Source organism: Eptesicus fuscus, chromosome 5 (assembly GCF_027574615.1).
Source record: "Eptesicus fuscus isolate TK198812 chromosome 5, DD_ASM_mEF_20220401, whole genome shotgun sequence".
Taxonomy (NCBI): Eukaryota; Metazoa; Chordata; class Mammalia; order Chiroptera; family Vespertilionidae; genus Eptesicus; species Eptesicus fuscus.
This window is the reverse complement of record NC_072477.1, coordinates 21,197,724-21,221,767: the sequence shown is the minus strand read 5'-3', so window position 1 is coordinate 21,221,767 and position 24,044 is coordinate 21,197,724. Positions and strand designations below refer to the sequence as shown.

The following is a 24,044-nucleotide window of genomic DNA, read 5'->3' as shown; positions in this document are numbered from 1 at the left end:
TCGAGCTAATTTCTTCCTGCACTCACAGTGCTGATCAGGTGTGGACCAGACTCCCTTCAGTTAGGCAGGTGCACTCAGGCCATTTTTACTGGTTCTAGTCCTCTCTTGGTTCGTAGTCTGAGGGCCACCTTAGCTGTTTGCTAACTTGGTTGTGAATTGAGTTGGGAGACAAATTAGATAGAATTCCTTCATAGTCCCCTGCTGGTGTTGGGAAATCAGGTGTAGTGGTAAACCAGACAGATCACATGATCCCCCTCCAACAGCAGTGTCATTTCCAGTGTCCCTCCTCCCCCTCCCCCAAAACAAGCGTATATTTTGCAGATGGACAGACAATGGCTCAGACTTCTGTAGTGCCTGTAAGTGGCGTGCACGGGGGAGGTTGGACGCCAGGCCCCTGCCCGTATTCGTATCTGCTGATTAAGATCAGAGCAGAGCTCCAACAGAAAAGGAACATTTGGAATCCCAGTGTGTTCTGCTTTCTTTGGAATACTTCAGGAAACACATCTCATTGCCTTGGTGCGTTAGGATGAACCACAGCCCAATGCTTTAGTGACGTCCTGTGGGGTTGGATAATAAGGAAAGTTTATTGTAGGACCACAGAGATTATTTCCCTCTTATTTAAGCCTCAAGTAAGGACCAACAATGTCAGGAATAATACACTGCGTCTCAAAATGTAGTTTTTAGGCCGCATGGACCGTGCCCCAGGCCTAAAGACATCTCTGGAGTTGCAGCCTGAAATTGTACGTTTTAAATAAACACTGGGGTCATTCTCACACCCACTGAAGTTTGAGAAGGACAGCCATAGGTGAGTAGACTGACAGTTGGGATAGCAATGGCTACGGCCAAAGGGCTGGGCACGTTATACCCCCTCTAGCTCCACTGGCTCCCGTGGGTAAGGATCACAGTCCACCTGCCAGGGTTGTAGGCAGGGACACGGGGGGTGGGGAGGTGCTAAGTACAGTGGGCGTAAATGAAGCCACATGGAATGAGGGCTGGGAGAGAAGCCCTTAGCATTGGCCGGGCATGGACAACGCAGGGAAAAGGCCCTGCTGTGCACACTCAGGAGCTCAACCTGGGAGAACTCCAGAAGGAGCAAGTGCACACCCACCAACATCGTCCACACCCTTCGACCTGAGAAATGTAGCCTAGGATAGACGGATTTCACCAGTGGCAAAGCGATTCCACAGGACCGTGTGCCTCACTCCTGCACAAGGCTGCTTCGGGTGGACATCGGTAGCAGGACGGACTCTGCGCGGCCTGGGGTCTGTGGCCCACGGAGAGCTCCTGAGCTGCGCTTTTCTGGTCCCCTCCCACCCCCAAGCCCCTGCCTGGCAAGAGGCCCCTGGTCTGAGAAGGGGCTCCTGCTGAGCTCTTCCTAGGCTTCCTCTGATGGCAGAAGTGGCCGCTTATTCCCAGGCCATTTGCCACAGGCAGTGTCTCTAACTCTCCATTGATGTGGACGGTGAGAAGAGATTTTCAAAACGGATGACGTTGGTCACTTACAGCGAATGTACAAATGAACACATTTCCATATGCAAGTCCACCTCCAAGTGCTTTTGCCCACAGTTAAATGGAGGCCAAATTCATACAGTGTACTTTCTGCAAGTCTGAGCCACTTCCTCTGTGTGTCTGAGAATAATACGCACTGAAGAAAACGGAACCCAAGAGTGCGGTCTTCTCAGACGGCGGAAGGCGGCGCCGTGAGCCACGTCCAGGCTGATCACGCTAAGCAATGTATTCGATCAACATTTGCGATTCTCTGCCCCGGATTCCTGGTACCTCTGATTAGCAGGTATGGACAGGAAATTAAGAAAATGGTAACTAAGGACATTTATCGAATCAGACTTACACCTTAGAATAAGGCTTTTACTGTTCTAAAAGCAATCTTCCAGAAGATGAAACGATCCAAGATTCCCCAAAAAATATTTATTTATACAAAGATTTCGAGATTAATATTTGTACTTGTCTTTATACCTCAGTCTACGCGTCTGGGCCGAGTCATTGTGTGGCACACGTGTGACTTCCCCGCGTGCCCCACACATAGCACCTGCTTCCAGGAACACCAGATGAACACAGGGTCTAGGGGAGGGGGAAGCCCATAATGCCCCCAGGGCTGCACACACCCCAAACTCAGATATGTGTACCCTGACCTGGAAGGTGTCTAGCCAAATGTCCAAGGGGAAATACCATCGGAGAAGGCGAGAGGAGGGACCCAGAGGGCAGACAGGAGCAGGGTTACTTCGCGCCTTCTGCTTCTGAGTTCAATGTACCCACAGGGCCCCGTGGAGCTGATGGCCCGGGAACTAATTACCTGGCCGTTTTCCCTGTAATGACCCTTGATGCTGATGGATGTCCAGAGGACGGATTGCAAAACTAACAGATTCGTCCTTCATCCCAGGTCGTATGAGAGACAACACTGGGACATGTTTTGGTAACCTGTCCGAAGAAAAATGCTTGCCGTGTATAACGTGATCCAGATTCCCTAGAGCCGACGTGGGGCAGCGATGAGCAAATCTGACCGCGGTCAGACGTGTCTTCCGGTCTGGCCCTGTCCCGGCCACTCTCTGCCTTTCCTCCTCCCTGTCTCCCCAATCCCATTGCCACACCACTTTGTCCACTCGCCATCCCTCTTCCTCTGTCCCCACCACCTGTCTACGTCACAGAAACATCTGTGTGTTCTGAAGAGTTCGGCCTTCCCCTAACCAGACCCACACTTTCTTTACCACAGTGATTCTCAGAGCCAACAAGAAAGGAACGTTCCAGAAGGGAGCCTCCGTCTCGGCCATTTGCCCGACGCCGCAGGTTGTGGGCTCGAGGCCTCCAGGTGAGGTCTGTTGCTTTTGTGTTCCCCGAGGAGCAGGCAGGCCGGCCGGCCGTGGCAGTTCTCTCTCCGCTCCCTGGGCTGCAGGCGGGGCCTCAGCTGCACTTACAGGACTTCACCACCATGTTAGAGAGATGCTCCACCTTGGGGTTCCTCCCGACATAGTACAGGATGGTCAAGGGCTCCAAGTCCTGGGGCACGCAGCAAGGCGAGGCGGAGGCTTCGGGGTTCAAGGTGTTGTACATGCCCAGCACCTGGGGGGGATACATCGCTTAGAAGTTGGAAAGCCAGGCCTCAGGCCTGAGACCCTCCACGCCCTCTAGGGCTGCTCCAGAGACCGAGCACGTGGTCAACACCATGGACACGCGCCCAGTTGGCGTGAGTGACCAGTCCCGTTCGTCCACAGAGCAGGGATGGAGAGCATCTGCACCTGCTTGTTAACAGTTTCAGCATATTAACAGCTATGGGGGACTTTACATTGGTCATGGAATTCTCTCTCTGTTAAGAAAACACTCCTATATTGGTCTTCCCAGTTCTAATTGGCCACTTTGGTGAGAAATGGACTTCACAAAACATTGCCATTTGGTAATTGCCAGAGTGCGGGGCCCCAGACAAGATGTAGTAACAATGAGCTGTAAGGAAAGTGCCTTGTGAATTACTGCCCTGGTTTTATTCCCCTCACCCCACCCACCAGGGAAAGATAAGCTGGTTTCAGGGTCCTGGACTCCCCTCTCTCTCTCCCCTTTTCTTCCTGTTGTTTCATTTAGCTGCTTCTGCATGCTTTACCTCATCTTTCAAAATAACTTTTCTACAGTCAGGAGGCTGGAATTACCAGAGTTCTTCAAGTGGTGGTGGAAGCCATTCTGCCCACATCACCTGCCAGCCATGCGCACACATCTCCGACGTACAGGGTGGCATGAAGCGAATTAATTTCAGAACAATGCAAACGCTTTAGACAGAGAAGTTGAAAAGTCGGGCCGAAACTATGTAAGTAATTATGAAGGGTAGAATGTGCCCAAGTAGAGTTGGGCCAGGGTGCCAAGATCAGAACCTTCACTGGAGGGATTTTACTCGCTCCAGCTCATCGTTCCCTCACTCAGCATTCAGTCCTTCACACATCGTTTTCAAACAGGTGGCCTGGTCGACTCAGCCCCAGTGCTCCCCGGGGCCTGAGCCCCGCTCGCTCCGTACCTTGCTGTGGGTTGTGTCTGCACTGCGGAGGTATGGGCACGGGCCTGAGCAGAAGTTGGCGTAGTAGCCCTTAGGTTCGTGGACCCATTTCCAGCCCAGATCCTGGCGGAAGTCGATGTAGAGAGGGCGCACACAGCAGTTCTCTTCCACATTGCTGCAACACAAAACACATTATAGAAACCCAACCTAAAAGCAAGCCACTGACATAAACAACTTCACAAGCGGCCCTCATCTTTGCACTTGGAGTCCTTCCTGGTCATCGTCAGAGGGGGTCTAATCGATGGAAACTTGGGTTCAAGTGCAAGGAGCTGTATAGGCTATAGCAGAGTTTTCTGTTAAAGACCCTGGTCCCAAGGACATACCAAGCAGATGTAGATGATGAATAAAAGCAAAAAGATAAAGGGGGCCCTGCTCTCTTTTACTTTATGAATCAAAGCAGAGACATAAATCGCTCCACAGAAAACCAAGCACTGAGTGTTATTAGCCAACTCAGCTTAGTGGAGGTTGGTTTTATTACCTTCCTACTGTGCATCCAGCCAGAAATGACCTCTAAGCTCATGCAGCTTATGTACTGTGGTAGGAGACCGCTTAGATTAAATCTCAAGGCCATCGAATCAAAACGAGGCATGTCCTTCTATCAGACTCACGATTCCTAGGTCACCCCCAATGTGATCATCAGGACACGTCAGTTCTGTTGCCTGCAGAAGCCCATTGGGCAGTACCCTTTGTCAGGTGGGAGCTAGTCTTACGTCAGTATCTGCTGAGACCTAGGACTTGCTGCTTCCAAGGCCAAAACCTGGCTTCTTGTGGGTTCTAAGGGTGAACGGTGGCAGACATTCTTTATTATCTTTTCATTCCTAACCCCCTTCTCTCGCTGCTTCCCATGACAGAGTCTAGAACACCAGATACTTGTTTTCCTGGCCTCCCTTGCAGATGGGGTGGTCATGTAACACAGCAATGACCAGGCGTAAGGAGAAGCATGCAGGGGATGAGGGCCAATTCTGGCAAAAAATATTTGATTCGATATAAAAGTCGCAGATGGAAGAGGAACGCTACTAGCTCTGCCTCTTCCCTTTTCTCGTCTTCAGCACAGACGAGCTACCTGGAGCTCCAGCAGACACTGTGACCATAAACAAGAGCATGAAAAGCAAGGCAACATGTTAAGCGTGGCAGACCGAAGAGGGGGAAAGCCTGTGTCCCCCGAGGCATAATTAAGCAGCCAGACCAACCCTGAGCCTGCTGCTGCAGGCTGCTTATGAAACAAGAAATCCTGTGTGGCTTAGGCCACAGTTCCTTGCAGCCAAGAGCATCCATTCCTAACTGATTACGCGCCACATAGGACTAATCTACACACCAGCCTTCAGACAGTTGGAGGCAACCACATGGCCTCTCCTACCCCTTCTATTCCCCAAGCTCAACATCCCGCATTCATTCGACTGCTCCTAATAAGACATGGTTTTAGAGCTAAACATTTCCCAAGTCATTCTCCCCTGCTCCATCCAGGCACCCTCCGCTCCAGCCAGACTGACCCATTCATGCTCCTTCCTTTACTGGAAGTGCCGCCTCCTCCCATGGCCCCACCCACACTCACTCGTCCTCCAAGGCTCGGATTCCACACCCTCTGAAGCCTCTCCTGCATCCGGAGATGAACTCCAAATTCTTAAAGCACTTACCCTTCGGACCTTCTCATGAATGTGGTCATTTCTACCTTTGACTAACTGCTGTGCATGCTCTAGCAGCCCCTCACTCCGTTATAAACAAGAAGAAGCTAAACTCCTAAATAAGACAAGAGGCTCTGTTTGTTTGTTTTTAACCTCTTCACTGAGGCTACTGAACAGCATCTGAATTAGTTCATGAATTTCTCTAGCTCAGATTGCCCGACACAAGTGGAGACTGCCCTGTTTCCCCTCATCCCGTAGCATCCTTGGCCCCTTCACAGGGAACTGAGCACTTCCCTCATGGGAATTCCTGCAAGCATCACCCACAGGCAAACACACCCCACACGTACTCTAAAACCGGAGAACCATTGCCTGGCCAGCGTAGTTCAGTGGCTGAGCATTGACCTCTGAACCAGGAGGTCACAGTTTGATTCCTGGTCAGGGCACATGCCCGGGTTGCGGGCTCGATCCCCAGTGTGGGGCCTGCAGGAGGCAGCCAATCAATGATTCTCTCTCATCATTGATGTTTCTATCTCTCTCTTCGTCTGCCTTCCTCTCTGACATCAATAAAAACATTTTTTAAAAAAACCATGAGAACCATGGAGAGGCTCAGCCCACACTCTCCTCCTGGCACTTCATCCAGGGCCTCACAGAGCTGGGCTGCAGAAAACTGGGGGGCTCCCAGAGAAACAGAAAGGTTTGTAAATCTTCTTTCCTGAAGACGCTTGTGAACAGCCTCAGGGACCCTCGGTTGAGTCGGGCCTGCCCCACAGTAGGTACCAGTCCAGGTGGCCTCAGGAGTTCACGGATCCCGAGCGGCCCACGCTCACCTAAAGCAGTAATTGGTGTCCAGGGCCCGCTTCTTCCTCTGACCGCCCTGGCCGGGGTTGTCCAGCCGGTGTGGGGGGATCATCATGAGGATTAGATGCGGGTTGTGGTGGTCCTTCTGCTTCCTGAGGCGTCCCAGGTCTCCACGGCCATGATCGTCCTCACTGTCCACGCCTACAGGAGGGAAGGAAGGTGACACTCTCCTGTCTAAGGAAGGCAGAGTGGAGGCTGCCTTCTCACTCCATCCCACCCCTGCCCAGGAGGAGGGGCAGTGTGGTCTGTGAGGAAGGGAAAGACTCGATGGGGGAACTGGTATCAGAAGAACCCACAAGACAGCCCTGGTCAGACCCCCTCCTGCCTCCTGTGTGCGTACATCTGAACAGACTGTCGAGCCTCAGAGGGAAGGCAGGGGAGGGTGGGTGGGAAGAGATCAACCAATGAACTTATATGCATATATGCATAACCCATGGACACAGACAATGGGGTGGTGAGAGCCAGGGGTGGGTGGGGGGACGGGAGCAGGCTGAAAGAGGCCAAGCGGAGGGAAGGGGAGGCCGCCGAGGGTGAGCTAGGTAATACTTTCAACAATAAAGATTTTTTTTTTTAAAGGCAGCGAGCCTTTCCTGAGATACTCCTGGACCCGTGAAACATCTGTCACTGAGCAGCTACCTAACATTTCTTTGGGCTGTTAGTTTAGATTCTGGGACTTGGACTCTTGTGGGTGTGAGTTCCCTCTTATGATCTGAATTGGTCAAGATACCCAGAAGTCCCCGCTGTAATTTAAGGTGTCACACTTGTAAGACATCTTGAATAGAAGCCAGAGGAATGAGACGGAATAATCGTTCCCATTCAAATGTTTTCACTATAAAACTCAGAGGCGCTAACAAAGCACACAATAATCAGCTTAGCAAACAAACTCTGGGAAGAAAACCTGCTATTTCATCTGAGAAGGAAAAGACTGAAGGCTGGATGAGAAAGAGTCTCAGCTGAAAGGACATCTATGTTGTGACAGACAGCTGCCAGCTATGGTCCGCCTCCACGCAGGACAGGACCCAGGAGGTTAATTTACATGTAACAGGAGGGACTTGAACCTCACGCAGGGGCACCTGGGCTGTGAGATAAACGAGAGGCCTGGGTTTCCAATTTCCTTCCCTGACGATCTTTATGAACAAAACTGAAGTGGAAGGATTTTGTCCTGACCTGGCCTGGCGGTACAGACTCCAAAGATCTGAGCTCTGCAGTTCTGTAATTAGGATGTCAAATGCTTGGCTTAAAAAATTAATAAAAGGCTCTGAAATAGAGGCCCTGACGGGTAAGGGGACTGCCCCGGGGCAGGGAGCCAACAGGCCCGCACCGTTTTCCAGACAAGCCTCGGACCTCAGGCTCTGACCTCAGGCTCTGGCGTGGTTGCTTTGACCTTGATAAACCACCTGGCTTCAGGTGTGCCTCAGCTACCCAAAATGGGACATGGAAGGAAAAGCCAGAGATGGTCTAGGTTGAGCGCCTTAGGAACACAATGGAAAACCTGAAATGACTCTCAACTTTTTCACCATCTCATCACAAACACCCAGAGCCCTGAAGCCATCATTCAAACCCAGGTGCCGCCCCGGCAAGGATCGGTGGGCTCTGTAACACCCGCAGGCTCGGTAGTCAGGACACCTCAATTCACAGCCACCGAAGTCCATTGCTTTTAGGGAAGGGGAAGACAACTATTATTTGTTGAGCATTCCTGACACTGTGTTATTATACACTTGTTATCTCATTTAATTTGCATGGCAACCCTGGGAAAGAGGTCCTCGCACCCCCATTTTACTGACTGACCGCAGAGCGATGGTACCACTAACCTACACGATTTCACTGCTCTGACCACCCGAACAGTGTCTTCCAAACGCTAATGTGTGCTCTACGTCTAGAAACTGACAGTCACGCTCATTGCTTTGGGGGCAAAGCAGAATGACGAGTACAGAAGAGTTGCCATCTCTGCGGGGGAGATGGGTCCCTCTGCCTGGGGTCTGGGAGGGGTCTCCTGTCCTGTGCACTCTGTTACCTTTGAACTTGATTTCCATCACCTCGTGGATGTTTTCCAGGATGTCTCCATTGGGCTGAAAGGTGTGACACGGACAGTGAATGCTGATTTCCAGACCTAGGTTGGACTCTGCAAAATAAGACACGGAGGGCGTGAGAAAAGCACTTTGTGTGATCGAGACGTGTACGCCCCACCCATGCACCGGAGGGCCAGGGCCTCTGCTGCCACAGCCAGAAGTGGGCTGTCCTGAGGGGCACAGGAGACAGAAGGTGATGCCAAAGCCAGTGCAGACCTTCCCACTCCTGCTGCCACACCCCATGGGTTTCTGGAGGCATAACTGGTGGGGATCAGGAAGGAGAATCTCAATACTCATCTATGTTTAAAAGATGGTATTAGGAAAAAATTGTCACATGCCTGCTTGGAAGCAAAAAATGAGGAGCACCCAGTCAGTGTGGCTCAGTGGTTGAGTGTCGACCTATGAACCAGGAGGTCATGGTTTGATTCCCGGTCAGGGCACATGCCTGGGTTGTGGGCTCCATCCCCAGTAGGAGGCGTGCAGGAGGCAGCCGATCAATGATTCTCTCTCATCGTTGATGTTTCTGTCTCTCCCTCTCCCTTCCTCTCTGAAATCCATTTAAAAAAAAAAAAAAAAAGAGGAGCAGGACAGAAGATAAAAAAGTCATACCCTCTAGGACCAGTTCTGGCGGGTACGACAATTAGAGTTTAGGTGCTTGTTGGGAGAGGAGGTACTCGAGCCAAGGATGAAGGGAAGAGGCAGAGGGGCTGGGAGAGACCAGGGAAAGGGGGGAACCTGAAGAACTCTGGGACTGAGAGACAGTGATTCAAAAGGCCCCAAACTCAAAGGGCCACAAGATGGGAGGAAGGTGGTCGCGTTTGAGCTGTAGGATTAAGTCAGGAGCATGCCCGAGCAAGGTCAGTGGCAAGCATGCAGCAGAATCAGTCTGAGTGGAAGCTGCCAGCATTTCTACCAGGGCTGGGATTGTAGCCATAAAGAGGTAGATCCCAGAGGAGATAAAATGAACATTACAGTTGGCTATATTTTCCTTAAGGAGCAAGGGCACGAGCAGGTAAAGGTTCCTCGGAGGTTTCTTTGGGAATCCTTGTCCAGCTACATGGGGAAGCCTGAAATGGGACGGCTCACTGAGAGAAAGCAAACAGCTCGTGGAGACAGTTGTGAAACCAGAGCTCGGGCCAGAGGAGGCTGCAGAGGGCCATGGCCAAGGGTCCAGATGGCATGAGCCGGAGAGAACAAGCCCAAGGAAGTGTGAGGTGCCGGGTTTGATGACTGATACTCTGGTGTAAGAGGGCCAGATCTGGCCCTTTCTCCTATGAGTTCTGGGATCAAGTGTTTTGGTAACTAAAACTGGGGAAGCAAGGAAAGGAGTACAAAAAGTTGAGTAAAGTGGAAGAAAAATAATTGAAAAAATTGAACTGAATCCAGTAGTTTTGTGCAGGGAAACCAGGTCGGGTTTGGTATCATGTCAGTTCTGGTGGGTACGACAATTAGAGACTCTCTATTGATCCAGAAGCAGCAGTGGTCGGGTATGGGAGGGAGGTAAAAGGAGTGGACTCTTCTTGGTTTAAGGCAGCTGAAGGAAGGCGCTGGAGCAGCTGAAGTGGGTTACATAAAACAGTAGACTTCCTGCTACCCCGAAGCGTGGAAGGCAGGCCCGGAGAGACCTGGAGCGGACAAGTTCTATGATTCTGTGAGTTGGAAAGTCAAGGTGCAGACAGATGTGCTGGGGAGAGATAGGGTTAGGGTGCAGGTGTGAGATGATGGCCTGGCTGGGCCGACAGGTCTGTCTAGGCATGGAGCTCAGAGTGATGACAATAATCACCAGCACCCCTTGACTCCCTGTCAAGCACTCTCTGAGACCTCCATGCTGCGTTTGAATCTTTATAATAATCCTACAAAGTGGGAACTGTTATCCTCTTTATACAGATCCGAGGACCCTGAGGCCTAGGGAAATTTAATGGCTTGTCCAAGGTACTCAACCAGTAAGTGGTAGAGCCAAGATTCAAACCCCGGCAGCCTGGTGCCAGAGTTACACTCCTAATCGTTAGAGACAAAGAGAGAAAAGAAGGCCAACACAGAGCACCAAGGAGGATGCCCACACACTCATTGAGATGCAAAATGGTTGTGTTTTCCCAGTGCCCACCCTTCTGGGCCCAGGTGCTGGGCGTGCTCCCTGCCCCACCTGCTGGGGGAGGCCTGGCTCTGCACATGGACGAAATGCAGGTGGGGTGGAGCAATAGCTCAGGGGACCCCAACCCTGGAGAAAGCTCCAGCCAGCTCTGGAACCCAGAAGGCAGCCTGGGAACCTGGCACATCGTAGGCTGTCCGATGTTTGATAAATGAATGCAACACCAGATGTGTGACTCAGTTTCCTCAGTAGTCCACACCACCAACTGCTCCCATTCGCTGCCTTGTTTGGGGCCACAAACTCTGAAGAGGCTCATGAGCTCTGCAGAAAGCAAGGTCTGTGCACGATCACCCTGTGCAGGGGGCGGGCAGCATCTGCTGAGAGGGAACGGAAGGTTCCACTGAAGAACTAACCTCAGAATTGGCAGCAGTGGGGATGGTGGGTGGGGGACCCATAGATTCTATTACGAAATTATCTTTTTGATGTCTCCAGAAGGATGGAAATCATTCTCAATGCAAACTGCTCATTGAGTTCTGCAGCTGTGAAAATAAGAACTCCTTCAGGGCGTCAAAGACATCCAGGTGGAGCTGATCAAAATCAGGCAGGGAAGCTAAGAGATTCATTTCCCTGCCTCTCTCTGCAGCCACGTCGGGCTCTAGGCGGAGTGCTGTCTGAGTCAGAATTCCCAACAGTGCTGCTGTCAGCAGAGCCACGTGGTTCTCCTGGTGCTCGGGAAGAGAGATAGGACAGATTCCTGGGACCTTGGAGCCGAGGCAGGGCCTCCAGCCCACCATCTGCCAGCTCAGCCACCAGGTAATGTCCCTTGGGTGGGGACCTGCAAACCCAGATGCCCACAGAGCCCAGGCAGGTTCTGTGAGTGAGCAAAGCAAGCTGGCAACTCATGCTAAGTCGGGACTTCCAGGCTCACTCTTGGGGGACACTGGGGAATGGTGGGGCCTGTGGTGACATGCAGGGAAGGAACCATTGCCTTATTTTCCAGGTGAGGGAACAGCGAGTGGGCGAGACGTTTGGGACGTGTAAAATTCGAACAGCTCTACTTGGATGGCTACCAGGCCTTTCAAACTTAATGGGCCAAAACAGAACCTTCCTCAAACATGCTCTTCTCCCAGTCTTCCTATTTCAATAAGTGTTAGTTCAGTCCAAACATCTTTGAAATCACCCAGACTCCTCCTCTGTCCTTATACCCCACACACAACCCACCTGTCCTATTGGCTTCTCCTCCAAAATATAGAATAAATCGACACCATCTCCATACCCGCTGCTACTGCCCTAGCCGAAGTGCCTATTGCTCTCATCCAGAGGCTGCTGTCAGGCCCTCCCTGGCATTCCTGCTTTTCCCTTGACCTCATGGCAACCAGAGGGGTATGTAAAACAAATCACCTCACCCCATATCCCCAGCCCTGCTTATAACCCTCCTAGGATAGCTCATCACACTTAGAATAAGTACTTAAACCTGACCATGGCCTGACAGGTCCATATGGCCCCAGCTACCTCTCTGACCCCCAGCTCACTCGGCTCCAGCCATGCCAGTCTGTCTGCTGCCGCTAGAACAAATCAAGCTTGTTCTCACCCGGGGGCCTGGGCCTTGCTGTTTCCTTTGCTTAGAACATCCTTCATCCTGACTTTCACAGGCTGGTTCCTTCTCCTCACTCAGATCTCAGGGCACAAATTCCCTCTTCTTAGAGACCCTCCCTGAGCATCCTATGTCGGATCCCACCCAGTCGTTGTCACATTGCCCACTCTCTGTTCTTCATGGTACTTATCACTATCTGAAATTCTTCCTTGTCAATATGTTGATTCGTGTATTATGTGTCTCTCCCACCAGAACAAATGCCCCATAGGATCTGGGATCTCACCTGTCTTGTTCACTGCTGAATCCAAGACCTGGCGCAGCGTGAGCGGTTAATAAATACTAGGTGAGTGAATGAATGAAGGACACACAGGGAGTCAGTGGCAAAGCTAAGTCTCAAACCCAGATCCATGACTCCCCTCGTTCTGTCTTTTTCCCTCCGTTTCATGAAGGATAAAAGGACCCCAGGCTCCTTTCAAAATGCTTATTCTCAGAGTCAACCTACCTCTTCGAGAGAGCCATTCACGCACAGTGTCAGTGACGTCAAAAGACAGCCACTCGGCGGTGCCCCGCGTGGGCAGGTTCTTGCCACCGATATAGCGTTGTTTGGCGATGTGCTCATCTGGACGGAGTATCTGCAGGACAGAGAAAGGGGTAGGAACCCGAGGCCTGGACAGAGTCCCACAGGCTATGTCACAGCGCAGGACAGGTGAGGGGAGCAAGAGGAAACAAAGTTTCTGAATGCTGCTTTGAGCACCTCAGTTAACGCTCAGTCCTCTTAGTGACACACAGAAACGAAGCCTCAGAGAGGCAGGATTCCCACCCAGGTCTGCCAAGCTGGGCTTCCCACCAGGTTGGCTTCTGTTCTGGGAGGGGGCTCACCTGGAAGAGCTCGATCCTCTGCTCATTGCGCTTGGAGCTGGGGTTGGGCACCCTCAAGACCCGGAATTCTGCTCGGAACAGGTTGGTTCCATTTTTCTCCACTGAAGACACGTTGAAGCGGAAAACCTTGGAGGTGATTCCTTTGGGGCAGACAGCCAGCTCATCTAGGAGACAAAGCAGCGGGGAGGCGCAGCATGAGTGAGACCCACGGTAGCAGTGTGATACCAACAGACACTCGCCAAGGGGCCAAGGTCCCACCTGTGACCTTTCTGGAGGCTTGAGGCCTCAGACCTAAACGTGGAGATAGGAAGAAGATCCTTGGTGGCCCTGGAATCACACACAGACCTGAGAGAGGAGCAGAGAGACCCCAGAGCCCCAGGACATGGCACCAAAGGCAGGCCAGTCAACTGTAATCACCCTCCTCCCATTGCCTTAACATCATCTCCAGCAGGCTCTCCAGCCTGCTCTTCCTACTCTTTCAGAAAATACAGATTCTCAGGAGATCTCAGCTGTCCCTCCTAGTAATTTAATCATCTCATAGCCAGTGGGTTCATTCATTCATGTGTTTGTTCATTCATTTATTTTATTACTACAGGCCTGGTGCATGAATTCGTGCATGGGGGGTGGGGGATGGGGGGGGGGGTGTCCCTCAGCCCAGCCTGCACCCTCTCCAATCTGGGACCCCTCGAGTGATGTCCAACTGCCTGTTTAGGCCCGATCCCAGTGGGGCAGTCGGACATCACTCTCACAATCCAGGACTGCTGGCTCCCAACTGCTCGCCTGCCTGTCTTCCTGATTGCCCCTAACCACTTCTGTCTGCCAGCCTGATCACCCCCTAACCACTCCCCTGCCAGCCTGATCAACGCCTAACTGCTCCCCTGCTGGCCCAATTGTCCCTAACTGCCCTCCCCTGCTGGTCTGGTCACCCCTAACTGCCTTCCCTTGCCAGCCTGGTCGCCCCTAACTGCCCTCCCCTGCCGGCCTGGTCATCCCTAACTGTCCTCCCCTGCAGGCCTGGTCACCCTAAATGCCCTCTCCTGCAGGCCTGGTCCCCCCCAACTGGCCTCTCCTGCAGGCCTGGTCCCCCCCAACTGGCCTCTCCTGCAGGCCTGGTTGCTCCCAACTGCCCTCCTCTGCCAGCCTGGTCACCCCTAACTGCCCTCCCCTGCAGGCCTGATCACCCCCAACTGCTCTCCCTTGCAGGCCTTGTCCCTCCCAACTGCCCTCCCCTGCTGGCCTGATTGCCCACAACTGCCCTCCCCTGCCGGCCATCTTGTGGTGGCCATCTTGTGTCCACATGAGGGCGGCCATCTTTGACCACATGGGGGTGGCCATCTTGTGTGTTGGAGTGATGGTCAATTTGCATATTACCTCTTTATTATATAGGATTTTAAAAAAATATTTTTATTGATTTCAGAGAGGAAGGGTGATGAGAGAAAAATCATTGATTGGCTGCCTTCTGCATGCCCCACACTGGGGGATTGAGCTGGCAACCAAGGCATGTGCCCTGACCAGGAATCAAACTGTGACCTGGTTCATAGGTCGATGCTCAACCTCTGAGCCACACTGGCCAGGCTGTTCATTCATTTATTGAGCCTGTGTTGAACAAATACTACGTACCAATAACAGTGCTAACACCGGACACAAAAAAATGAATAGATATGGCCCCTGCCTTGAAGGAGGTTAATATACAGGGGAGATCATTAACACATGGGCCCAAATAACAGGACCAGAGGGAAAGTGTTGAGGGCTTGCGGAGAAGCCCAGGATGCTGCAAAGAGATCAGAGGAGGGAGAAAGCAGAGAGCACTTCATGGAAGAGGAGATATTTGAGCTGGGTCCTGCAGGAGGAAAGAGTTTGAGGAGGATGGAGAGGAAAGAAATTTCACAGGTAAGGTCTGCTGGAAACAAAGGCAGGACGGGGAGGAAATGCAGGTGAGTAAGAGTGACCCCAAGCGGCCACGCTGGAGCAAATGAGATCCAGTTAAGACAGTAGATTGGGGGCCACATCCAGGGAGGCTGAAGTATCAGACCGAGGGGTTGGATTTTATCTCATTAACACTAGGGAGACATGTAAAGTGTCAGAGCAGTTCAGCGACATAATCCACAGCGGGTTTCAGACCTAATGAGGCAACATTGGTCTGGCAAAGAGCCCACATCTCGTGCCTGGCAGACCAACAGGTGTTTAGATGTTTCTTCAGACCAAGCTGGTCCATCACCATGGCTCCTTTCTCTCTAGGAGTTTCCTTCCTTGACTGTCCCTGCTATACCAGCCTCCATCACCCCACGGCCTCTTCGTCCCTGTCCATGAGACAAAAGGCAGCGAATGCTCTTTCCCACCCCTGAGAGCCAGATAAAAGAAAGATCGTATCTTTTCTCCTGTACACTTGACAACCTCAAGGTCTGAGCAGCATTAACACCCAGAGAAAAACTTTCTACACAAATGGTAACAGAACTTGAAACTCAAGCTCAGAGACCCAGATTCCACACATAATGGACATGACTGGAATGAGCTCATAATCACCCGAGGGGTGGTTTAGGAAGTCACGACAAGGCGGGAAGGATCAGAGGCCTGGAAACAAGCAAATGCGCTACTGATCTTTAGGAAAGGATGAGTGAGCGTTTCTGGAAACTGCCATCTGGTGGGCCTGACACTGGTTCTTAGGAAATTAATGGAACAGATGTTAGAAAAACAAATGTGTGAATGCCGGCTAATGAAGCCCTGATTAATAATTGGCTTTGAAAGAACAAATCCTGCCAAGTATTCCCTGAACCATTTCAGATAGAACCAAAAAGAGGACTCATGATGGCAATTTAAATTTTAAGTTTGCAAGTTTATAACCCTCCAGACATGGAGAAGCTACTTGGACCGGCAACCCTCTTGAGTACTGACATCCTTGGTTCTGGAGGGAGCTGTCATCAACATGACTTCAGTTAGAATAGTACCTCCAGGAACTGTTGAAGGAGGGAGGAAAGGGTATGTCAATGCAATGTGTGCGTTGCTGTAAAAAGGAAAAGGGGAACAGAAAAATGGCACGTGCCAGTGAGGAGTCCAGACAACGGGCAGCCAGGAGATGGGGGAGCAAGGAGCTAAGAGAGTCTTCAAGACACCCTAGTGGCCATCCCTCCTTGGTTTCTTCCAGCCCATCAATTAGATATCTGTTCCCTAAGAAGGACTGACTCCTCTTGGTGGGAATTTCAAGGAGATTTCAAGGAGGTAAGAAGGGTCAGTATTTTTTATCACTGGGACCTACAGATTTCTAACAGTTAGATCAGATATTAGGGGGTTGTCTCCCTTCAGATAAAGAAACGGATGTCCAGAGGGGTCTTGGCCAGGGTCACACGGGAGCAAATTGACACTAATAAGCAAAGCTCAGGCACAATTGTTATTGATGTAAAAAGAACTTCCCGGGAGAGAAAAGAAAATGTGATCATCTTTTTGATAATTAAATTCACTGAATAATAATGATGTTTAAATCATTTGTGGAATAAGTCAGAGTGTAAATAAGTAACCAAAGTGTAATAGCACAACCTTACATTGCATAGAACTTGTATTAACTCAGTTGACCCTCTAACAATCCTTGAGGAGAATGAGAATAAGTAAAATTTACCATTTTACAAACGAGAAAAGGGAGCGTCAGGAAAGTTCAATGACTTCCGCAAGGTCACTCAGCCAATAGGTGGCAGAGGTGGGATTTGAACCAGGTCTTCTGATACCTTTTATTGAAGCGGAGACTCTGGAAGTCTCCTGAGAGGTCATCCAGTAGAGGGATGGTTTCACCAACAAAATGGGGCAGGATTCCATGGAATGGGTCTATGAATGCCAACCTGTGCTTCAGATAAGAGCCAATTCCCAGTCAGCTTTGGGGCCGAACCCCTGCTTCTGCAGAACACTAGTGTTCCTGAGAGCTGGACGAGAGGGCTGACCTTTACAAATTAAACCATGACCAACTTTTTCCATTACGCACAAAATATATAGATCAATGGCTGCCATTTTCTCTTTTGAGAGAAAAGCCAGCAAAAAAAACATTTATGAGAGTGTTCATGGAAAAACCTGGAAACAGCTGACTGTGGTTTTGGGCCAGGCCATTTGAAATGTTTGCAGACACCTGGGCTCACTGCTGTGCCTTTGCTTGTATACATCATCTCTGCTAGGAAAATTACTGCCGGTTCCAGTGACCGGACTACATATATCAGTGTGGCCGAGCTTCTTTATCCCGGCTGTACATTATCATCACCTGGAGATCTTTAAAAACAGATGCTGCCTGGACCCACTCCCCAGTACAGATTCTCACTACATTGGAGCGTGGGTGGGTCCAGAGCTTGCTTGCTTTTTTTTTTTTTTTTAAGATTTCCAGATGATTCTAATGTGTAGCCAGGGTTGAGAACCACAGTTTATAGTGCTTTGCAAAGGGTGCCATGGCTTCCAGATGTTCTGGAAGTTTGAGAAACCACAGCTTTAATGGTTTAACCTTTCAATGGATTAACCTTTAAATGTATTAGACATGTTGTTTGGCCAATGCATCATTTTTTTTTAAATTTTGAATTAGAATACTATAAGCATTTTAAGCTAGTGTTAAAAGTTGGGAAAGTTTACAGAAAGATGCAGATTTTCTGCTGTTCTGGGAAATGTTCTAGTCAAGCTGGACTATAATCATAGCTGCAAAACTCAGCCCAAACTGAGCTGTGGGTACCCCTTTTTAATGGGGCATGTGCCCTCCAGGCCCCACCACCACCACCTACCCACCCACCTTCCCTACACACTCTAGTCTCTCCACGACCTGAGACCAGGTGTCCTGTGGCAGTCTGCCATGGTGCTTGGGCTGTGGCTTTTCTGCTAGATCGTTGGCATTAGCCGCCCAGCCTCTGTGGGCACTCATATTTGCAGCCCCTCTAAGGGAAGGCTGTGCCCTAGCTCACGGAGTCTTCCGCTTCAGTGAGTTAACACAGCAATAGGAAGCCTGAAAATACAGAATCCCCAGAGATTCTGATTCTATAATGGTGGAATGGGGCCTGGGAATCCAGTCTCCCCACTCACCTATCCTCTGGACTACATTAGGACAAACACTGACTTGGTGTAGGGAGAAGAGCATTGGCCCTAGAACAAGTGAGTTCTCTTGATATGTCTTTTCATTTTCAGAATGAACACAATCTAAATGTAGCAGCCAGGAAAAAAGCAAGGCTAAAATACCAAGTTTTCTCAGGGACTCTGGGCTTGCTAGTTGTCTTAGCACCGCCCTTTGATAAAAATAAGAGTCTCCCGCCAGACACAGGTAATGACAAGCCAGGAGATAAAATGACACCACACTGGGGATAGCTTGATAACACGGGTAACAAAGGAACTGAAAAAGCTAAGTCTTCCCCACCAGTGGGTCAGAGAAAGCCTCAACCCACTTCGCATAGCAAAATCCTGGAGAATTATAAAAGGGATTACCGTCTTGCCTTCATTCTCTGGCGGAGACTATGTTGAATCATCCCAGATGTAACCATAAAAACTGTTTCAGCTAAAAAGGACTTTAGAGATTATCTCTGACTTTACAGATGAGGAAACTGAGGCTCAGGGAGGTAACTTGACTAGTTTCAATGTGGTGCACTTGCACAGTCTGCTTGAGAATCTTCCTACCTAATAAAATAGTAATATGCAAATTGACCGCACCTCCGCCACGCCCACCCGCCAATCAGACGCGTATGCAAATTACCCAACAAAGATGGCGGTTAATTTGCATACGCTGAGGGAGGGAGGAGTGAAGACTGAAGACAACTTAGAAGGAAGAGGGAGGAAAAGCGGAAAGCAAGGTGGTTGCCAGAGGGAAAGCCCAGGCGGGGCGGAGCAGGGCGGGCGGCCGCAGTGGCCGCTTGCAGGATTCTTCCTGCAAATGGGCTACTAGTCATTAGATAAAGAAAAACCCTTTGCTCTGTTGGTGTGGCTCAGTGGTTGAGTGTTGACCTATGAACCAGGAGGTCAAGGTTCGATTCCAGGTTGGGGCATATTCTCCAGGTTGCAGGCCCAATCCCCAGTGGGGCTGCGGGGAGGGGGGGGAGAGGACGCATGCAGGAGGCAGCCAATTAATGATTCTTTCTCATCATTGATATTTCTATCTCTCTCTCCCTTCCTCTCTGAAATCAATAAACAATATTAAAAAAAAAAAAAAACTTTCACTGAATTTGGGGGAAGTTTGGAGCAATGTGAATCCCCTGGCCATAAAATAAGGCAGAGCTAAGAAAGAAGGCACTCAGTTCATTGCTCTGCAATCTGCCCCCAGGGTTACTAAGAGAATAGCTCCTATCCCCTCCTGCTTGGTCCAGCATGTGATTCATTCATGTTGTTAATCAAAATTCTATTGGAGCCTACAGGTTAAAGGTAGGACTTATAAACGTGTGTTCTGCACATTTGCATTAGTGCTTAATAGCGTGCCTTCTGCAGGCAGAAGGACTAGGTTAGGGTCCCTGATCTTTTGGGGGAAATTACTTAACTGATGCAATCCCCTCATCTCTCACCTTGGTGCCCTTTCTCCTGCACCACAGGAAATGACTCCTTCCTGCTGTCAGCTCTCCAGGTACTCCTGCACCTTGTCCCAGCTCCTGCTGGCACTTCCCTCCCAGTGCCTGCTCACTGGTAAGGGAGGGGGCTGAGAGTGACAAAATGTGGAGGGGAATTCGATCTCATCCCCTCTCAGCAGAGGCTCTGGCATTGAGATCCTGGCACGGAGACCCTGTGAGTGCCCCACCACAGACCCAGCACCACCTCTGCCACCTTCTCCAGTTCAGGACAGGCTTCCCTCACCCTAAGCCTCTGATGATGGCTCTCTGCTCCGGCTCAGCATCTGTTGGGCGTGTGCATCTGCCCACTGCCTTCTTTACAAGTAGTGTGCCTTGTGTGTCTGCCTCTCCAGGGCTGGCTCAGCACCTGACCAGCTGCAGGGCGGGCCCGGGCTGTGTCTGCTCAGCCTCTGTGTCACCTCCAACAGCTGCAGAAAGTCTAGGCCTGCTTCCTGTTTGCACCTGCAAGCCTCCTTGGCATTGCCCGTGTCCCACTGGGCCCTGCCCATCCCCACGACATCCTGTGTGGCATCCTGCTCATTGTGCCAGGGTTTGCTCCCTGCCTGACCATGGCTCCCTGGCCCCAGGGCCACCCCTGGCCTGCTAGTTTTAGGGTCCTAGTACTGCAGCTTGGAGCTGCCTAACCCTGCCCTGACTTTTCCCAAGACTATCCACTATTTGTGCCCTGAGACTGCACAAAATGGAGGTCCACTGGCACCGGGGTGCCCTTGCATCTCTCTGGCTCATTCATTCACAGCTGGGGACTCCAGGCTGGCTGGGCCCTGGTGACTCACAAGCCCTCCTCCCCGGGACTCCTCCTCCTGACCTGGATCATTAGGGCCCCAGTCCTTCCCTCTTGCCCTGGGCTCTCCTCAGACCTCTCCTGCTGGCCTCAGCTTCCCACTCTCCTCAGCGACCAGGGCCACTCTCTCCTGCCTTCATAGGTGCCAGGGGGTGGAGGCTTAGCCATGCAGCTAAACTGGTGCCTCCGGGAACTGTGGATCCCTGGCAGACCCTGAGTCAGTCCACCCTAGAGGACGCTGGGCAGGGAGCGCTAGTTCTGCCTTGTCCTATAGCCTCCGCCCCACACAGTAGCCACATCCTCAGGCAGGGCGCTCCAGGCAGCCACAGGACACAGGAGTGGGAACCCCTCCCCAGTAACCACAGGCTCCCATGAGGGCCTTTTGCACCTTCAGCCAGAGCTGGTCCACCCATCAGCTGCTTACTCCTCTTCCTTCTCTCTGGCCAGGTTCCTTTCAACCCCTGCAGTTCCCCACTGCTGACCATCCTCACCCAGTGTGCTCCATCCCCCCTCCCAGCCCCCACTCTGGGTACTGCCCACCTCCCAGGTGAGCCAGGGCTGAGGTAGTCAGGGTGGCGAGGACACCTGCTGGTAGGAAAAGCAAACAGAGCTGCTCCCAGAGTCCCTGGCTCACATTCCTCCTTCCTGGGCTGTCAGTTTCTCAACATCTGCCAAATCTCTCTCTCTCATGTTGAAGTTTTTAAAATCCCCGTTCAATAAACACACATGACTTCCACACGTGTACAAACACACAGATGTCTCACCCAGAAGCCTCCCAGCTCCTCAGCACAGACGGGAGCCTCCTGGGAGGACACACTCCCAGACACACGTCCCCTCTGTACCCACAGCCACACCTCCCACCCACTCTTCCCGTGACACGCAGACACAAAAGGGCCGCCAGCAACCATCTACACGTGAGAGCCACTACCCCGCCTTCCCATGTCCATAGGCCTAGAAGGCACCCATTTTGAGCACATGCATTTATCTGCTGTACAAATCCAGACTGTACATTGCCCTAAAGCACATGTCCATGTGGGCAGAGGTGTGTACCCTTCCCCCACGCCCACAGCTCACGTGGGTCACGTGTGTGGCGGAGACGGAAGGATCCAGACAGCAAGACGATGCCTCTTGCCTGGGCTTCAAAAGCGTGACATACATTAATTTGTAGCTCTCCTTCCCCAAAACTGGAAAAACTGAACCGGAGACGTTTCGCAGTGAGTTGTGAAAAGCAGGGAGAAGACGGGGTCTCCAGAGTCTTGGAACTAACTGTGGGGCTTGAGAGAGAGCGCGGCCCTGCCCCTTTCTGACACCTATATGCCTACAGTTACCGATCCGCTCGCAAGTGCGACCGAGCACATATGTTAACAGGACGACACAATGCAATTCCAAATTAAAATCAGTCAAGGATGGGATGTGAGTTCGGCAAGCCGCTCAACTCCAGGACTCCCGGGTCTTACCAGAATGGCTCTGTCTCCCTCCCCACCCACCTCTCCAGCCCCAACTGCGCATCCCACCTCCTGCGCCTTGGTGTGGGTGGACCAGGGGACCCTTCTGTGTGGCCACCGCCAGGACCCCTGGGTGGGACTCCCTACTCCAGTTCAGACCCTCCAGAGCAGACACCCCAGTGAAAATTTGGACTTACTGTGTTCCGCCAGCCCCTGGATCATGTCGAATTTATGGATTTCTTTGGCATAGTACTCCCACTCAGTGTTTTCCTGAGTGCAGCCGTCCTCCCTCTCCTCCAGCAGATCCCTGGTGCTGTTGTACAGGGCCAGGATCTGGTAGGGGACGTGGGTCATCACCGATGGCTCGGGGGGACTCGTGAGCCTGAGTTTGCTCAAGATCTGTCCCCTAATGGCTTCCACTCTCTTCTTCTTGATGTGGCTGAAGTCCAAGGTGGTGCAAGTGGACAGAGACAGGCTGACCGTGGCAAAGTTCAGCAGGGCCAGGACCACCAGAGCCCTTTGCAAGTGCATCTTCATGTGCGAGCCGGGGAGAGAGGCCAGGGGGGCTGTGAGGCCTGGCGAGGAGGAGACCCCAGCAGGCGTGCAGGAGGAGGGAGGAAAACCAGGCGGCCTCCCTAGATCCCGAAGACTGAGGCTTGGCAAGAAGGTGCATGAACTCACTGCACTGCGAGAGCTTCAGGACTTCCAGGAAGCGCTGGCAACCCTGAGCACGAAGAAGCCGACTGTGTGCCTTGTAGCTCTTGGTTTCTTCTCCATGTGTCTAAACAGGTTCTGCTGGGCTTGGACTCCCAGCAAGCCAGGTGGAGGGCAAGCAGACGGCTGGGAGGGGTAGCGAGGCAGCTGGGAGTAAGAAGGGAGCTGGAGTTTTTCCTTAGGTAAAAATAAATAGAGCGGATATCTGATATTGCCAAAGGCTGCTTGGCGATGGAGAGAAAGTGGGTTTTTTTTTTTTTAAAGAAGGACCATGGCTTGGGTCCCAAAATCAAAATATTTGCCTTGTCCCGAAGAAAAATAAGGAAAGAGAATGAAAAAGAAAAGAAAAAAAAAAAGTTAAAAAAAAAAAGTCAGATCACCAGTGAGTAGGCGGGGAGAGGCAGGGCTGGGCTGCTGATGGCCCGGCTAAAGGTGAGGGCAGCGGAGGACACACTTGTCTCTCAGGCACACCATTCATGCTTTCCCTTTGGGGTGCACTTCCTTGGGGCTTTCTAAATGACTTTGTTCACGCTGCCTCTTGTCTTCATTGGCTGGGATGCGGGATCATGTGCAATTGGAAGGCAGTGAGGACAGGCCCCTGGAAAGCAGCCCCAATAATCCACTTGGACGCCCAGGGTCACCAGCACCTCGGCTTGTCTTCCCCCTCAGCCATTGCTTCTGTTCCCTGCTTCTCTTTAAAAAATAAAAAAAGGAGAAGGAAAATAAAATAGAAGCCAGCTCACGGCACGCCTGCTCCGGAAAGCTGTTACTCCTCCTTTCTCAGGCGTCTTCTCCTATCTCTCGCCTCCCTCGCTCATTCCCTCGGACTTGGCTTTCGGCTTCCCTCCCTTTCTCTCTCTCTCTCCCCTGCTTCTCCCTCTCTCCCTCTCGCTCCTCTCCCTCTCTCTCACACACATGCACACACACTGCTTTCTCTATTTCTCTCTGCTGAAATTTTATACCTCCCTCCGATGACGTCTCTGGTCCGGGGTGGGGGAGGGAGGAACCAGCGCACGCAGCCTCTTTTGCTGCACGATCTTAATGTTTTAAACAGGCACAGGAAAAGCCGAGCCCGTTTGAAAAATACTTTGCCGAGTCCTCTCGTTCGTTCGACGTGGTAACTGAACTTTTTTTTTTTTTTCCTCCTCCTCCTCTTGGAGTCACTCCTGCTACACGTTGACTGTTTTTCTGGAAAGTTACTCGGGTGAATCCCCTCCCTCCCCTCTCCCCCAACTCCTTCTCCCTCTCCAGCTGTCAGTCCGTCCTCTCCTGGCTGGTCTCTCGCTCCCTCCCTGGCCGCGCGTCCCGGGCCGCCCCGGGCCAGGCCGGACACTGGGCAGGGGCCGGAGCGCGCGGGGCCGGGGCGGCGGCGGCGGCGGCCG

At 51.7% G+C, this 24,044-nt stretch overlaps 2 protein-coding genes across 2 annotated transcripts in view; one reads left to right on the top strand and one right to left on the bottom strand.

Moving 5' to 3' along the window:
• Positions 1-1,880: 1,880 nt before the first annotated feature.
• Positions 1,881-23,531, bottom strand: TGFB3 (transforming growth factor beta 3). Its single transcript, XM_008138809.3, has 7 exons — positions 22,146-23,531; positions 13,163-13,326; positions 12,786-12,915; positions 8,546-8,653; positions 6,501-6,672; positions 4,013-4,166; positions 1,881-3,075 (listed from the first exon to the last, which is right to left on the bottom strand). The coding sequence occupies exons 1-7, from the start codon at positions 22,483-22,485 to the stop codon at positions 2,917-2,919; spliced, it is 1,227 nt and encodes a 408-aa protein (XP_008137031.1). The 5' UTR covers positions 22,486-23,531; the 3' UTR covers positions 1,881-2,916.
• Positions 18,190-24,044, top strand: part of IFT43 (intraflagellar transport 43) — an 89,649-nt gene continuing 83,794 nt past the window's right edge. Inside the window, exon 1 of the mRNA XM_008138808.3 lies at positions 18,190-18,268. The gene's annotated coding sequence lies outside the window, so the exon portion shown is untranslated. The remainder of the gene's footprint in view (positions 18,269-24,044) is intronic.

Bases quoted from the DNA above. Each gene is read 5' to 3' on its own strand.
- TGFB3 (XM_008138809.3), bottom strand. From the start codon at position 22,485: ATGAAGATGCACTTGCAAAGGGCTCTGGTGGTCCTGGCCCTGCTGAAC. The intron at 13,327-22,145 runs GTAAGTCCAAAT...TTTGTCTCCTAG, and splicing joins CCAGGGGCTGGCGGAACACA to ATGAGCTGGCTGTCTGCCCC. The intron at 12,916-13,162 runs GTGAGCCCCCTC...TCTGTCCTGCAG, and splicing joins AGAGGATCGAGCTCTTCCAG to ATACTCCGTCCAGATGAGCA.